Below are 18,180 nucleotides of genomic sequence, written 5' to 3'. Positions count from 1 at the left end.
AAATAATTAATGCAGTTTCTAGTTTCTCTCAAAATAATCCCTGCAAACAGATTCTGATTTGATGCATTGTATGTTGTGATAAAAATGGTTGTGGGGTTTTGTTATTGCTGCTTTTGAAGTTTCTGTTTTGTGTGGATTTTTTATTGCTCAGAATCTGGTTTGTATTTATAGCTATGCATCTCAGATGGAACACTTTACTGTTGAGGTTGCCTTGTTTTTTGTTGAGTAGTTTTCAAGTTTAATGACTTTCAGCAGGAGCTTGGTGTTTGTTGTTAAATAGTTATTTGGAGATTTTAGCAGTGGGAAGTTAGAGGCATCCTGTAATTGCCCTTTTATAATTCTCTGCCTGTAAAGAAATCACTATTTAGTGTTTAAAGTTTAGTTACTTCAGTTTAAAGAGGTCCAAATTAAAAGAATCTGAAAAGAATAGATACGTGTATATGTATAACTAACGCACTTTGCTGTACACCTGAAACTAACACTGTTGTAGCCATGCGTTCCGGGAAGCAAGCTCACTCAGAAGGACAGTGCAGACAGTGGAGTGCCGTTTATTACACCAGTGGGCCCAAGGCAGAGTCTCCTCTTAGCCAAGGACCCCGACCAACTTTTGTGAAAACCTTATATACCTTAAGTGTACTGCTCAAGCCCACATCCCCACATTCCTTAAACCTAGACTGGAAAGTGTTAAGGGGAGATACAATCAGGTTACAGCCATGATTCATAATCAGAAGGGTCGGCTAGTTATACATTGTAGCCTACACCAGTGGGTGTCATAAAGATTACAAAGGTGATTGACTACATAGGGGATTATTACATTCTTTTTGGCAACGGGAATTCTTGGTTTGGAATCTGGTGTTTATCAGTCCAAGAGTCCAGTTTGGCCGTAGGTATGTTATCCCCTTGGCTACCAGGCACATAAGTCCAAAGCTCACTGAAAGTGCAAGATGGAGCTTCCTTCTTTTTCAAGATGGAGTCAGCTCAGTCTGTTCCTTTCCTCCCTCAACACAACACTGTAAATCAACTGTACTCTAATGTGAACTAAAACTTAAAAAAAAAAAAGGAACTGTATTGCCTTTTGAAATTTTCTAGTTTTTCTAGAATGAAAGACAGTGTCATCATACTTGAGGTGATTACCATAGTCTCTGAAATCTTTCCTTAGTTCTAGTTTTGGCTGCTTCTAATATAATAGTGCCTTGTGTTGGGAGGGAAAACTTTTCCTCTACCAACTGAAATCTGAATGGTGGGGAGAAGACTGTGAATTAACTGACAGTGAACAGATTGACAGAGTAAAAGACAAGGTTTCTTCACACTTGTACTGGGAGAACTCAGAAATGAGTGAATCGCTAAACAGCCAGAGGGAGAGGCTTATCTACCAGTTTAATGAAACTTGGGATGTGAGGGGGGAGGGATTTAGTTTTCCTTGGAAAATATGAAGAGCTTTATTGGGCTTTTGGATACTAATGAATAGTTGGATTTGCCCCACTTCCCAGTGCTAAGGGCCTGTCTTCTCCCAAAACAGTAAACTCCCTCCCAGGAAGGCCAGCGTAGTTGGCCTACAAGAAAATACAAGAAAATCTTGTATTTTCATAGGCTCTGCTTCCATTTCGATGTCTTTTTCTGTGGCTGCTGATTGTTCACATGTTTTCAGCTTACAATAATCTTATTGTTTTGGTGGGCTACTAATCCTTTGATTTGCTTACTATTTTTAAAAGAATAAAGCTCTTTTAGGAGTCTGAGGATAGCTTATATTAGAAATAATGTTCTCAACAAAGACTTTCTTCTAACTGGTATTTGTTAAATGGTTTCTTTCAGTGAGGAATATGACAACAATGATTATTTCCTAGTGATTCTACTGAAACAGTTTATGTCCACATTAAAAGTTTTTATATTTAATCTTAATAGCAAATGACTAATTCAATCGGAGAAAGGTGATTATAGCATAAGATTTTAATTATTTTTTGAAATATTTTTTTAAAGATGATGTTGATTGTTCTATTAATTTTCATGCAGAAACTTTTCAGAGTCATTGCACCTCCTTTGAATGCAGGAAAGACGCTAACAGGTATTAATTTTCTAAGCCTTAATGTTTTTCTCTTTTTTGTGTTTAAAAATATTATTTAAATAACACAGATTTCACCAATTTTATGTGTACAGTGTAAATTTTGATAATTGTACATGATCATGTAACAACTGACATATTCAAATTGTAGAAGGAGCTATATAATTCCACACTAAAAGGTTTCCTTCTGTCCCTTGTACTCTGCTTCCCATAGTCCCATCCCCTGGCAATTTCTGACCTACTGTTTTGTTTTTTTTTTTAACTACTGTTCATGTAAATAGAATTACATAGTATTTAGTTTTGGTGTTTTATTTATTTCAGTTAGCACAGTGTTTTTGAGATTCATCCTTGTTGTTGCATATATAATTTTGTTCCCTTTAGTTGCTGAAAATGGTAATCCATTGTCATTGGTTTATCTATTCATCAGTTGAAGGATCCATTTGCTTCTGTTTTGGAGCTGTTATAAGTAATGCTGCTCCATTTGTGAATGAGTTTTGTTATGTTTTTAATTAAACTTTTTATTATGAGGAAATTGTAGATTCACATGCAATGGTATGAAATGACTCAGAGATCCTGCATACTGTTTACCCATTTTCCCTCAGTGGTAACATCTTGCAAAACTAAAGCAGAGTATCACAACCAAGTAGTCACACTGATACAGTCACAGTACAGAACAGTTTCATCACCACAGGTATCCCTTATGTTGTTCTTATCCCCCATTGCTGACCCATAGCTGTGAATAAGTTTTCTTGGGCATGTGTTCATTCTTCTTGGACAGCTATCTAGAATTAGAATGGATGGATTGTATGGTAAATATATGTTTTACTTTCTGAAGTATTGCTGTTTGGTTTTTCAAAATGAGTATACCGTTTTACATTCCCATCAGCAGTATGAGAGAGTTCTGATAGCTCCATATCTTTGCAAGCACTTGGTATTGTCAGTCTTTAAAAATATTTAGCCATTCTAAGTGGGTGGATAATGGTATCTCATTGTGGTTTAAATTTTTATTTTCCTCATGGTTAGTGATGTTCAGCATCTTTTCTTGTGCTTTTGCCCATTCACGTATTTTTTTTTTTGTATGAGTCATCCATTTAAATCTTTTAGCACTTTCTAGAAAGGTAGAGAAGAGATGTTATTTGACTTCGTATTATTGAATTCTGGGTGTGTGAAATCTCCACCAGAGCCTTTTAGAGTCCTTATGTAGTCTGGATATAAGGCCTTTTTAAGTATGTGTTTCACAAAATTTTGTGCCCAGTCTATTGCTTACTGTTTTGTTTTCTTAACCATGTTTTTCAAAGAACAAAAGTTTTCAGTCCTCATGAGGTCCGTTTTATTATTTTGTTTTTCTGTAGTTTTTGACTTTTGGTGTTCTGTTTAAGAAATCTTTGTCCAACTCAACATCATAAAGATTTTATCTTTTGTTTGCTTCTAGAGATAAAATAGTTTTAGTATTTCTGTTCAGTTTTGTAATACATTTTGAGTCAGTTTTCATATATGATGCAAGGTGAAGTTCAGGGACTTTTCCCTCTGTAGTTATCAGTTAGTTCCTCTTCCATTTTTTGAAAAGATTATCTTGTTTCTATTGAATTATCTGCACACCTTTTGTGAAAAAATTGTTTTTGCAAAAAATTGATTTTTGTCAAAAGTCAACTGACTGTATGAGTTTATTTCCAAACTTTCTGCTACATTCCATTGGCCTGTATGTCAGTGCTTAGTTGCTTCAGTTGTGTCCAACTCTGCGACCCTATGGACTGTATCCCACCAGGCTCCTCTGTCCATGGGGTTCCTCCAGGCAAGAATACTGGAGTGGGTTGTCATTTCCTCCTCCAGGGGATCTTCTCAACCGAGGGATCGAACTCGTGTCTCTTACCTCTCCTGCATTGGCAGGCAGGTTCTTAGCCACTAGTGCCACCTGAGAAGCCCAGTGCCAATATACACTGTCTTGATTGTAACTTTGTAGTAGGTCTTAAAATCAGGTATCTTTAGTCTTCCAGCTTTATTCTTTTTCAGAATAAAAGGCCCTTTGCCTTCCTGAATGACCTTTAAAAATCTGCTTATCAGTTTCTTTTAAAAAGCTTACTTGAATTTTGTTTGGGGTTGCATTGATTCTTAGGTTAGTTTTGGTGGGGAGGGGATTGCCATCTTAATGTAGAGTCTTCTAACCTATGGATATATATTTTCCATTTATTTTGGTCTTTTAAAATCAGTTTATTTTCTCAACTTCTGCAGAAAGACAGCTGAGACTTTGATAAAGATTGCTTTGAATTGATAGATCAATTTGGGGAGAAGATTGCTTTGAATTGATAGATCAATTTGGGGACTGTTGCTATTTTAGCATTATTACATCTTCCAGTTCTGTGAACACGGTCTATCTTTCCATTTGTTTGGTCTTGTTTAATTTCTTTCAGTGTTGCAATTTTCAGTGTACAAGTCATATACTTCTTCTTTTGCTGAATCTATTCCTAGCTTATTTAGTTTGATGCTATTATAAATGTATTTTTAAAAAATTTCATTTACAGAATGTTCATTGGCAGTGTATAGAAATAAAATTAAAATTTTTTTTTTTTTTTTGGCAATACCAGCAGCTTGTGGGATCTGAGTTTCCCAACTAGGATTTGAACCCCAGCCCCAGAAGTGAGTGTTGAGTCCTAATAATCGGACCACCAGGGTATTTGCAGTAAAGTTGATTTTTATATTGATCTTGTACCTGCATCCTTCATTCACCAGTTCTAATTTTTAAAATGGATTCTTTGGAATTTTTCACCTATATGATCATGTCATCTGTTAATAAAGTTAATTTTACTTCTTCCTTTCTGATCTGAATTCCTTTTATTTTTCCCCCCTAATTGATCTGGCTAGAACCTCCAATACAGTGTTGAGCAGAAGTGGCAAGAATGGACATCCTTAGCTTTTTCTGCCTAAGGGGGAAAGCATTCAGTTTTTTACCATTAAGTTCAATTCAGTTCAGTTGCTCAGTCATGTTTGACTCTTTGCAACCCCGTGAACAACAGCACGCTAGGCCTCCCTATCCATCACAGCTCCCGGAGTTTACCCAAAGTCATGTCCATTGCGTTGGTGATGCCATCCAACCATCTCATCCTCTGTGGTCCCCTTCTCCTCCTACCCTCAATCTTTCCCAGCATCAGGGTCTTTTCAAATGAGTCAGCTATTTGCGTCCGGTGGCCAAAGTATTGGAGTTTCAGCTTCAACATCAGTCCTTCCAGTGAACACCCAAGACTGATCTCCTTTAGGATGGACTGGTTGGATCTCCTTGCAGTTCAAGGGACTCTCAAGAGTCTTCTCCAACACCACAGTTCAAAAGCATCAATTCTTCAGCGCTCGGCTTTCTTTATAGTCCAACTCTCACATCTATACATGACTACTGGAAAAACCATAGCCTTGACTAGACAGACCTTTGTTGACAAAGTAATGTCTCTGCTTTTTAATATGCTGTCTAGGCTGGTCATAACTTTCCTTCCAAGGAGTAAGCGTTTTTTAATTTCATGGCTGCAGTCATCATCTGCAGTGATTTTGGAGCCCCCCCAAAATAAAGTCAGCCACTGTTTGCACTGTTTCCCCAACTATCTGCCATGAAGCTGTGGGACCGGATGCCATGAATATGATGTTAATTGTGGGTTTTTCATAGATGGCCTTATCATTTTGAGAAAGTTGCCTTATGTTCCTAATTTGAGTGTTTTTAACATGGAATGGTTGGATTTTATCAAATGCTTTTTTCTGCATCTGTTAAGTTAATCTTGCGGATTTTATCCTTTATTTTATTGATATGGTTTATAAGCTTGATTCATTTTTGTATGCTAAGTCAGTCTTACGTTCTTGGAATAAATCTCACTTGGTCACAATATAATTGTTTTTACATGTTTTAAGATTGAGTTTGCTAAATTTTTCTGAGAATTTTTTATGGCTGTCTTCATAAAAGATATTGTTCTATAATTTTCTTTTTTTCTTGGGGTATTTTATTTTATTTATTTTTTAAATTTTATTTTATTTTTAAATTTTACAATATTGTATTGGTTTTGCCAAATATCGAAATGAATCCGCCACAGGTATACCTGTGTTCCCCATCCTGAACCCTCCTCCCTCCTCCCTCCCCATACCATCCCTCTGGGTCGTCCCAGTGCACCAGCCCCAAGCATCCAGTATCGTGCATCGAACCTGGACTGGCAACTCGTTCCATATATGATATTATACATATTTCAATGCCATTCTCCCAAATCATCCCACCCTCTCCCTCTCCCACAGAGTCCAAAAGACTGTTCTATACATCAGTGTCTCTTTTGCTGTCTCGTATACAGGGTTATTGTTACCATCTTTCTAAATTCCATATATATGCGTTAGTATACTGTATTGGTGTTTTTCTTTCTGGCTTACTTCACTCTGTGTAATAGGCTCCAGTTTCATCCACCTCATTAGAACTGATTCAAATGTATTCTTTTTAATGGCTGAGTAATACTCCATTGTGTATATGTACCACAGCTTTCTTATCCATTCATCTGCCTATGGACATCTAGGTTGCTTCCATGTCCTGGCTATTATAAACAGTGCTGCGATGAACATTGGGGTACATGTGTCTCTTTCAATTCTGGTTTCCTCAGTGTGTATGCCCAGCAGTGGGATTGCTGGATCATAAGGCAGTTCTATTTTCAGTTTTTTAAGGAATCTCCACACTGTTCTCCATAGTGGCTGTACTAGTTTGCATTCCCACCAACAGTGTAAGAGGGTTCCCTTTTCTCCACACCCTCTCCAGCATTTATTGCTTGTAGACTTTTGGATAGCAGCCATTCTGACTGGCGTGAAATGGTACCTCATAGTGGTTTTGATTTGCATTTTTCTGATAATGAGTGATGTTGAGCATCTTTTCATGTGTTTGTTAGCCATCTGTATGTCTTCTTTGGAGAAATGTCTATTTAGTTATCTCTCCAACAAATACTAAAGGATATTCTCTAGATAGGAAACACAAAAACGGTGTATATAATTTTCTTTTCATATCTTTTCTTTTTTGGTCTTAGTATCAAGTATATTTTATATCTTGGTATACTTGCTCATGAAATGAGTTGGGAAGTGTTCACTCTTCTGTCTTTTGGAAGAGGTTTTGAAGGATTGGTGTTAATTCTTTAAATGTGTGGTAGAATTCATTAATAAAACCATGTGAGCCTGGAATATTTTTTGTTGGAAGTTTTTAAATTACTAGTTCAGTCTGTGCTTGTTAAGTCTGTTCATATTATTCATTTCTTTTTGAGTCAGTTTTGGTAGGTTTTATATTTCTAGGAATTTGTCCATTTAATCTGTTACCTAATATGTTGGCATATAGTGGTTATGGTGTTCTCTTATAATTCTTTCTGTTTTTATAAGGTTTATAGTGATGTCTCTTATTACTAATATTTTTAATTTGAGTCTTTTCTCTTCTTGATCTGTCTAGCTAAAGGTTTGTCAATTTTATTGTTTTTTTCCCCCAAAGAACTGATTTTGATCTTAGTGATATTATTTTTCTTTGCTCTTTCATTTACTTCTGCTTAGCCTTTGTTATTTATTTCATCTTGCCTTGGGTTTATTTATTTATTTATTTTAGTTTCTTGAGGTAAAAGTCTAGATTATTGATTTGAACTCTTTCTTCCCTTTTTTTAAATAGGTGTTTATAGCTGCAAATATCTCTAAGCAATGTTTTAGCTATGTTCCGTAAGTTGTGTCTCTTGTATCTTTATTTCCATTCATCTTGAAGTATTTTCTAATTTGCCTTGCTGCTGCTGCTGCTAAGTCGCTTCAGTCGTGTCCGACTGTGTGCGACCCCATAGACGACAGCCCACCAGGCTCCCCCGTCCCTGGGATTCTCCAGGCAAGAACACTGGAGTGGGTTGCCATTTCCTTCTCCAATAATTTGCCTTGAGATATTGGTTATTTAGAAGTATGTTGTTTAATTTCCACATATTTTTGGATTTCTCACATTTCCTTCTGATACTGATTTCTCACTTTTTTCCATTGTAGTTAGAGAACATACTTTGTATGGTTTCTATTTTTTTCGTTTATTGAAACTTACAGCCTAACATATGGCCTATTCTGGAGAATATCCCAAGTGCACTTGAAAATAATGGACGTGTTTTGTTGTTGAGTAGAATGTTCTATAGATGTCTGTTAGATTTAGTTGGCCTATAGTTTTGTTCAAGACTTCTATTTCCTGTTCATCTTCCTCTAATTGTTCTATCCATTATTGAAAAATGAGTATTGAAGTATCTAAATGTTATTGTTGAAATATCTATTTCTTATTTTAGGTCTGTCAGCTTTTATTTTATTTTGGAGTTCTGATGCTGCAATAGAGTTTACAATTCAGCCTTATTAGCCTTTACTTCCTGCTTGTGCAGATCCTCAAAGTCAGGCCTAGGTTGTAAGTCTTTTCGGGTCTTTCCTGCATGTATCCACAGCCCTTTACCTGTACATGTCTATGTCCTTCTCGAGTTCCAGAAATATTTTGGAAATTTTGAAAGCCCCTGAAGACCTCCATTCTCCAGTTTTTCCTTTTAAATTTTCTGGTGGGTCTTTAATCAGTTCCTTCTGGTGCACTACCTCTGGCACCTGTAAAGTTAAATATCGCTTGAGGATAGTGCTGTTTATTTCGAGTAAGCTCTGTGTCAGGACAGAAAAAGATAAGCCCTAGAATGCAGCTTTTAAGTGAGCTGCCAGATAGGTTAGACAGTGATAGTTCTCTAAGGGGTGGGCTTTTGGGGCACTCTGAACCCATTTTGCCCCCTTGAATGGTTGCATGGGTGCTGGTTTTCATAGCTACCACAGTTGCAAGACTGTTTGTTGGTTTCAAAGCTATGGTGAAGCTGGGAAAAAGCGAGTGGGACTAGGTAATGTTAAACCACCGTGAAGCTCACTGTTCTTACTGAGATTCAGGCATTTTCCTTGCCTGGGGAATCCCAGGGACAGAGGAGCCTAGTGGGCTGCCCTCTATGGGGTCGCACAGAGTCGGACACGACTGAGGCGACTTAGCAGCAGCAGCAGCAGGATTATTGGAAGCCTTAAGTAATTTCGAGAGTTCTGGAAAAGTTGATTTTGATCATATCTGCCAGTGTTCTCTTTGCTTTCATGGAGGAGCAGATTATCGGAGGATGGAGAAGCCCCCATCTGCTTCTATGCTTGGCACACAGACTGCACTTGGTCTCAGACTGCAAACCTCCAGTGATGGTAATTTACTTGTGCACGTCCCTGTCTCCTCTCCTCTGAGCACATGAACTCCACACTGAAACCAACTACTCTAGGACCTTCAGGGGTGAACTCTCTTCTTGGTTCTGACCTTTTCTTTCTGGATGAGCTGCTCTGAATGTTGTTCATACACAGCAGCTTAGGGATCAGTCACTAATATGGGTAGATAGTTTGAAGATCCCCTCTTTGACTCTTTCTATTTTGAGATTTCACTAGTCTCTTCCACATTCATGGTTTCCTTCACTTTTCTGGTCCCCTCTCCCAGAAAGATTAGTTTTCCTTCTGTTGCAGCTTCTGTGTGCAGTTACTGCGTGGGTGCCAGTCTGTCCTGTTCCCAGAGAATGTGAACTTCCCACCAGATTTGTCTACTACTTCTGTTCCCTTTTCAGTACCTTCAGGTAGCTTTTCATATCATGTCTAGGCTTTATAGTTTTTTCTTTCTGTAAGGACAGGAACGGGGAAGATCATTTGGTAGAGTCTTAATCCCTGTTTATTCTTAATCCCTTTTCAGTAGCCCTGAAACTAATCCTTTTGAAACAAACTTGAAAATTACCTTTCATGTATATATGTAGCAAAGATGAAAGCAGAATATAAAAAACTCCACGTTCTGGTTCATAAAGCACAATAAATTTAAAAGAATAGAAATCATATAAATCCTGCTCTCAGACCATAATAGAATTAAACTAGAAAATACTAAGAGAAAGAAAGCTGCTGCTGCTGCTAAGTCGCTTCAGTTGTGTCCGACTCTGCGTGACCCCAGAGACAGCAGCCCACCAGGCTCCCCCATCCCTGGGAGTCTCCAGGCAAGATCACTGGAGTGGGTTGCCATTTCCTTCTCCAATGCATGAAAATGAAAGTGAAGTCGCTCAGCTGTGTCCGACTCTTCGAGACCCCATGGACTGCAGCCTACCAGGCCCCTCCGTCCGTGGGATTTTCCAGGCAAGAGTACTGGAGTGGGTTGCCATTTCCTTCTCCAGAAAGAAAGCTGGGAAGTCTCCAAACACTTGGAGATTAAACAACACACTTCTAAATAATACATGGACAAAGGAGAAATCTCAAGAGAAATTTAACAGTATTTTGAAATAAATGAAAATACTTAAAAATTTGTGAGATGCAGCTAATGCAGAGCTTTGAGGGAAATTTATAACATTGAATGCATATATTAGAGAAGAAGAAAAATCTAAAATCAGTACTCTAAGCTTCTACCTTAGGAATTTAGAAAAAGAACAAATTAAGTCAAAGTGAGCAAAAGAAAAATAATGAAAATTAGAGCAGAAATTAATAAAACTGAAACTAAGAGATCAGTTGAGAAAATTGTTTATGTGAGGGGAGTGTTGGTGAAAACCAAAAGCTCTTTCTTTGGAAAGATCAATCAAATCTGAGCCTCTAGCCAGGCTAGCTTGGATAAAAAGGAGAGAAGACACAAAATTACTAATGTCAGAAATGGAAGAAGGGATAGCTGTCCAGATCCTATGGGCATTAGAAGAGTAATAATAAAAGAGTATTATGGACAATTCTATGCCTGTAAGTTTGATAACCCTAATGAAACAGGCCAATTTTTTGAAAAATACAATTTGCCAAAACTCACATAAGAAGAAATAGATAATCTGAATAAGCCTGTACCTATTAAAGAAATTGAACCAGTTATTAATAACCTTCAAAAACAGAAAACACTAGGTCCAGTGTGTTTCACTGATGAATTTTGCTACACTTAAATTTAAGGGAGAAATTATACCAATTGTCTACAATCTCTCAGAAGATGGAACTCAGGGAATATTTTCTAGCTTTTTCTATGAGGCCTGATACCAAAACCAAGACATTGTAAGGAAGTAAAACTTATAGACCAATATCTCTCATGAATATAAAAACAAAAATTTTCAACAAAATATTAGCAAATTGAATCTGTCAAGTTATAAAAAGAATTATACACCACAACCAAGTGAGGTTTATCCCAGGTGTGCAAGGCTGCTTCAACATTTGAAAGTCAATTAATGTATTTCATCACATCAGTAGAATGAGAGAAGAAAAATCACACGATCATATCAGTAGATGCTGAAAAAGCATTTAACGAAGTTCCACTTCTATTCATGATAAAAACTCAGCAAATTAGGAATAGAGGAAAACTTGTGGAACTTGATAAAGAACATCTACAAAATACCTACAGCTAATGTCATATTTATTGGTGAGAAACTTAGTGGTGAGGAGCAAGGCAAGGATGTCCTTTTCTTACCACTGCTTTTCAACATGATACCGAAAGTCTTAGCTAGTCCAAAGGATAAGAAAAGGAAATAAAAGGTATGTGGATTGGGAAGGAAGAAATAAAACTGTTTACAGGTAACTTGATCATTTATGTAGAAAGTCTGAAAGAATTGACCCCAAAACTCCTGGAAGTGATTAGCAGTTGTTGCAAGTTTGCAGATACAAAGTTAATATACAAAAGGCAGTCACTTTACTGTATACCTTCTGTGAACAAGTGGAATTCAAAAATAAAAGCACACTGCCATTTATCCGTTCAGTTCAGTCACTCAGTCGTGTCCGACTCTTTGCATCCCCATGGACTGCAGCACACCAGGGTTCCCTGTCCATCAGCAACTCCCGGAGCTTGCTCAAATTCATGCCCATCAAGTTGTTGATGCCATCCAACCGTCTCATCTTCTGTTGTCCCCTTCTCCTCCTGCCTTCAACCTTTCCCAGCATCCCACTCAACCTTTCCAGTGAGTCAGTTCTTCGCATCAGGTGGCCAAAGTATTGGAGCTTCAGCTTCAGCATCAGTCCTTACAGTCAATATTCAGGACTGATCTCCTTTAGGATAGACTGGTTTGATCTCCTTGCAGTCCAAGGGACACTCAAGAATCTTCTCCAACACCACAGTTCAAAAGCATCAATTCTTCAGCGCTCAGCTTTCTTTATAGTCCAACTCTCACATCCATACATGACTACTGGAAAAACCATAGCTTTAACTAGATGGACCTTTGTTGGCAAAGTAATGTCTCTGCTTTTTAATATGCTGTCTAGGTTGGTCATAACTTTTCTTCCAAGGAGCAAGAGTCTTTTTAATTTCATTGTATTTCATGGTATAAATACCATTTATATTAGTACCCTTATGTATAAATCTGACAAAGTATATACAAGATCTAAATGAGGACAACTATGAAACTCTGATGAAAGATATCAAAGAACTCAATAATTGGAAAGATATTCTGTGTTCATGAATAGGAAGACTCTAGGCTGTCATGATGTCATTTTGTACCAAACTGATCTACAGGTTCAGTGCAATCCCAATCAAAATCCCAGCAAGTTATTTTTGGATATTAATAGTCTTATTCTGAAATGTATATGGAGAAACAAAAGACTCAGGATAGCTAAAATAGTATTGAGAGAGAAGAACAAAGTTGGAGGACTGACACTACCTAACTTTCAGATTTAATGTAAACCTAGCTCAGAGGGTAAAGCATCTGCCTGCAATGCAGGAGACCCAGGCTTGATCCCTGGGTCAGGAAGATCCGCTAGAGAAGGAAATGGCAACCCACTCCAGTACTCTTGCCTGGAAAATCCCATGGATGGAGAAGCCTGATAGGCTACAGTCCATGGTGTTGCAAAGAGTCAGACACGACTGGGCAACTTCACTTTCACTATAATCAAGACAATGTGATTTTGCCAAAAGAATATAAAAATAGATTGGTAGAACAAAATAGCTCAGCAGTAGACTCTCATAGTTGACTGATCTTTGAAGAAGCTTTTGGTGTAAAGATAGTCTTTTCAACAAATGGTGCTGGAAAAACTGGATATCCACCTGCAAAATGACAGCTTTTTAATATGCTGTCTAGGTTGGTCATAGCTTTTCTTCCAAGGAGCAAATGTGAATCTAGTGAATCTAGACACAGACCTTACAGCTTTCACAAAAATTAACTCACAGTGGACCATAGACGTAATTGGAAAATGCAAAACTGTAAAATATCTAGAAGACAACACAGGCAGTAATTTAGTTGACTATAGTCATGGTAATGAATTTTTAGATACAGCACTATCCATGAAAGAAAGATTATTATCCATGAAAGAAATAATTGATAAGCTGTGCTTCTTTAAAAACTTCTGCTCTGCAAACGACATCATCAAGAGAATGAGAAGGTAATCCAGACTGGGAGAAAATATTTGCAAAAGACTCTTATCCAAAATATATAAATAACTCTTAAAACTTGACAATAAGAAAATGAATAATGCAATTAAACAATGAACAAAGACTTGAACAGACATCTCAAAGAAGATACGCAGATGGCAAGTAAGCATATTGAAAGATGTTCAGCACCATTAGGGAATTACAGATTAAAACAGCAATGGGGTGCCAGCACACACCCCCATTAGAATGGCTGAAATATGAAACACCAACAACACCAAATGCTGGCTAGGATGTGGAGCGATGGGAACTCTCATTTATTGCTGGTGGAAATGCAAAATGGTATTGCCACTGTGGAAGACAGTTTGGCAATTGCTTATAGAACTAAACGTGCTTTTACTGTATGATCTAGCAACTGCACTCCTTTACCCAAAGGAGTTGAAAATCTGTCTCCACAAAGGCGTCACCACAAATGTGTAGTAGCTCTCTTCATAACTGCCTAAACTTGGAAGCAAGCAAGATGTTCTTTAGTAGGTGAATGAGTGAATAAACTTGGTATATCCATACAATGAAGTATCATTAAGTACCAAAAATAAATGAGCTATCAAACCATGAAAAGATGTGGAGGAAAATTAAATGCATAACTGAGTGAAAGAAGCCAGTCTGAAAAGGCGATGACTTAGGATTCCAATTATATGACATGATGCAAAAGGCAAAACTATGGAGACAATAAAAGAATCAGCATTTGTTAGGGGTTAAAGGGAATGGAGGGACAAACAGGTAGAGCAGAGGATTTTTAGGGCAGTGAAACTGTTCTGTGATATTATAATGGTGGATATATGTTACTATACATTTGTCAAAACCCATAGAGTGTACAGGGCTTCCCTGGTAGCTCAGATGGTAAAGAATCTGCCTGCAATGCAGGAGACCCAGGTTCGTTCCCTGAGTCAGGAAGGTCTCCTGGAGAAGGGAATGGCAGTCCACTCCAGTGTTCTTGGAGTGGAATTCTCCAGTGTCTTGGAGAATTATATGGACAGACCATGGGGTCGCAAAGAGGTGAACACGACTGAGCGAATGACACACTGTAGAGTGTGCAGCACCAAAAGTGAGCCTTACTGTGAACTGAGGACTTAGGTGGTGATGATACACTAGTGTATGTTTATTGATGACAAGAAAGGGCTCACTGGTGCAGGGTGTTGGTAGTGGTGGAGGTTGTGTGGTATAGGAATGAGGGATATACAAGAAATCTCTATACCTCTGTCTCAATTTTGCTGTAACATGATTAAAACTTCTCTACAAAAGTAAAAGTTTATTGATTGGAAAAAATATTTGGAATTGAAACAATGTAATTATTCATGTAATTTTGAGCAATTCAAGTTTGTTTGCATGTACAACAACACAGACTTGGAGTCTTTACAAAGGATTATTGATTAAGATATGTACACTTGCTTGCATTATTCCAGTATTCTTGTCAAAAATTTCAGTTCAGCAGTATTACCAACCATAAATTCCTACCAACCATAAGGATTGCTGATCACTTCACCCCTTCTTGATGCTCTTATACTATTCTTTGTTAACTTTGATCTTTTGCCCTAAAACTTGGTCTAATTATGTTTCCAGTTTCTTTTAGCCAAGAAATAAATTTATACTACCAGATGACAGAATGTTACATCTTAGATATAACTTTAGGATACAAAAGGTCATAAAGAGTGTTTGGTCTTAAGTTTCTTAAACATATGTGAACAGTGACCTTTTTAGCCTAGAATATTGTAAGTAGTAAGAGTCCATGTTACAAATGAGAAGGCATTATAATTATAGCTCAATATTAATTAGTTAATTTGTCAAATCATTGCTTATTCAACACCTTCTCTTGGCCCAAGCTATTAGTTAAGCCAACAATACATAGATCCCTATACAAGGTTTACACCTTTTCTTGTATGTGTACCCTTGAATGACTGACTGATTTTGTGTCTGTGAAAAGAATCTATTAGAAATTCTTAAAAAAAAAAGTATTAATTACAGTGGTCTTATCTCACTTTTCTATTGTTTGGGAATATACCTAGAGCACCTTAAATGCCAAAGGACTTTTTGTTGTTGTTTCCACATAAAGATTATATTTCTGAAAAGCTTTTGAGAGAGAATTGCTAAAGATACTTTTCTATTTTAGATGAGCAAGTTGTTATGGGCAACAAGCTTCTTGTATATATTAGGTAAGAGATTTTTAATTTCTTTATGTGTGTATCCTTCTTTTACAAAACTTCTCCTATATTCTCAGAGGTACTGTCATCTCTTAATCTGTGTAGTGCTTTCGTTTTTCAGTATTCTTTCATGTATAGCCGTGCTTCTGAACAATCAGTAATTCTGTCCCCCACCCTTGCTCTCCTCTGCCATATATTTGCAATGTCTAAAGACATTTTGCTTTGTCACAACTGGGGTCAGGAGAGATGCCACTGGCATTTAATGCATAGAGGCCAGGGATGCTGCTTAGCATTCTGCAGTGAACAGGATAGTCCCCACAGCAAAGAATACCGAAATATCAGTAGGGCAGAGGTTGAGAAATCTTGATATAGAGTATTTTACTTTTACTACCAAGTCTATGGGATATGTTTTTGTCCATATTTTATGTATAAGGGCAAGAAATTAGTTTGCATCATGAACAAAAGTTAGTGACTGAAGTAAGTGGAAATGTTTATCTGTTTATTCCTGGATCAGAGTTCTTCTGATAGACTAATACAAGCTCAGAATTGTATCCTAATAGAGCTTTTACATAAATAAGTGGCTGGCAGGTAGGCAGGAAGGTGGCAGAACCTGCTGGCACATCATTTTAGCTTCTGTGTGCATCAGAGTTATTAACTTTGAGACCTCTTTCACGTTTGTTACATCGATGCTTTAGTATAGAAGAACATATGTAGCATTTACCTTGCTCTTTATCATCTGCGCTTTAAACTTTTTAGAATATGCTGGTATCCAGCTGTCTCTAACATTTAAAATTGATGACTACTTCACAGAGGTTTAAAATTTACTCCTCCCCATCCCCTGCCACCAAAATAAGGATATATTCAGAAGACAGTTTATAACTCAGCCCCCAGAGCTAGTCATTAGCCATTAGGAAGGTCTGGTTTGGAGGTAAAACCATACAGTTAATTTCTCATGAGATTCTAATTCTTCCCAAAGGCTTGTCCGATTACAAATATTTTTTAGCCTAGCTCATTTCCCGTCTTTATTCACCATTCTTAGAACCACTGGATTTAAAAGTCTCTGCGAACCTGAGGCTTTTACCTGTTAACAGTATGATGATGCTCTCAGATTCTTTCCAGATGCTGGGTGTGAGACTTTTAGGTAATTTGTCCTTATTCCTTCTTGTTCATTTAGTGCGTGCAGCTTGGGTTTTTCTTAGGAAAAATAAAAAGAAATGAAAGTCATTACTCAGTCACAGGATGTGTTATTTCACCACCACCTTCTGTCACCCACATTTTCTGAACTGGCTATCATCTCAATCTAGATTTGGACCTGACCTAACTGACAAGAGCTGCGCCTGCTTAAACATCAGACTAGTATCTTGGGTTGGAGAACAGTGTATTCCCAGGAAGTTAGCCCATTAAGAGTCACCAAATCCGTTCAATTTCTTCTCTTCTAGCTGTTGTCTAGCAGGTCGTGCCTATCCGCTGGGTGACATCCCTGAAGATCTTGTTCCCTTGGTTAAAAACCAGGTTGGTACATTTTCGTAGCATTTTTACTCTCTTAAAATGCAGTAAAGACAAATTGTAATTGAGGGCTGCACATGGGTCGGGAGCTATCTGCTGTGACAGGAGAGAGCCTGCACACCATCACTGGAGCCAGTAATCACAGCTGAGAGAGGTTAGAGAAGTTACAACCCAGTGGCAATTTAAACTAAATTCAACCTGGTTTTATTTTATACAAATGGGAGTCATTGCTTCAGCAAGATACTTTGTGAGAAAAGAATCAGCTTTTTTTTTTTTTTTTCAACTTGCAGGTTTTTGAATTTCTAATTCGCCTGCATTCAACAGAAGCTCCCCCTGAAGAAGAAATCTATCCTTATATTCGGACTTTGCTGCATTTCGACACACGAGAATTTCTAAATGTATTGGCGCTGGTAAGAAATACTGTGATTCTAAGGTATTTTTAAAATAGTTGGGGTGATAATTATTTTTAATAGAAAGAAAAATGAATAATAGTCCTTACATAGGTACAGTTTTTATGCCCTAGCAGTAAGTCAGGATCTCAAATGTTTAATTTTGTTGTGCCATCCATAGTTTCTAATTCTTTTCCTCCTTCCTACCCTTCTTTTCCTGCTTTCTTCCCCTCTCTTTCCTTCCTCCCTGAGTATTTGTCTATGTCTAGTGTTTGTCTATGTCTGTCTGTATGTCTCTTTCTGACTCATCCTTATTAAAAAGTTAAAGCGGAGTTAGATGTGGTACATCCTTTATTTCATAAATTGTTATTGTTTGCATACTGAAGATGGCAGATTGCTCTGAATGACATGTGGTGATGATGATAGTAGAAGCAGCTAGAGTTGAAATGGAACATGGAAGCTTCCTGCTAAAAAAATATCCTTATTCTTATTTTTATTAAAAAGAGGTCTGGGTAAGCCAGCTTCTCTGTGAAAATGCCCCCGGGGAAATAATTACATAAAACATGATATATCTTCCTAATTAAGCCATATTGTAGTTGTTTTTTAAAAAGCTTTTGATAATGTGGACAGTGCTTATATTTTAGTATCCAGTGAAACAGCAGACTGACAAATTTTTAAAAAAATATTGTATGTGCA

General features: G+C 37.3%; 1 protein-coding gene across 8 annotated transcripts in view; it reads left to right on the top strand.

The window, feature by feature from the left end:
* VPS8 (VPS8, CORVET complex subunit) overlaps nt 1-18,180 on the top strand; it is a 295,955-nt gene that overhangs the window by 101,582 nt on the left and 176,193 nt on the right. For 4 of the 8 annotated variants that reach the window (XM_027539052.1, XM_027539070.1, XM_027539042.1 and 1 more), the window contains 5 exons: nt 2,011-2,062; nt 9,167-9,259; nt 15,559-15,601; nt 17,029-17,101; nt 17,386-17,505. In XM_027539052.1, the coding sequence (XP_027394853.1) occupies nt 2,011-2,062; nt 9,167-9,259; nt 15,559-15,601; nt 17,029-17,101; nt 17,386-17,505 (381 nt within the window). The remainder of the gene's footprint in view (nt 1-2,010; nt 2,063-9,166; nt 9,260-15,558; nt 15,602-17,028; nt 17,102-17,385; nt 17,506-18,180) is intronic. The other 4 variants (XM_027539085.1, XM_027539077.1, XM_027539094.1 and 1 more) reach the window with 2 other exon arrangements.

The sequence above is a fragment of the Bos indicus x Bos taurus genome, chromosome 1, assembly GCF_003369695.1.
Source record: "Bos indicus x Bos taurus breed Angus x Brahman F1 hybrid chromosome 1, Bos_hybrid_MaternalHap_v2.0, whole genome shotgun sequence".
NCBI classification, from domain to species: Eukaryota; Metazoa; Chordata; class Mammalia; order Artiodactyla; family Bovidae; genus Bos; species Bos indicus x Bos taurus.
This window is presented reverse-complemented; position numbering and strand designations above follow the sequence as displayed.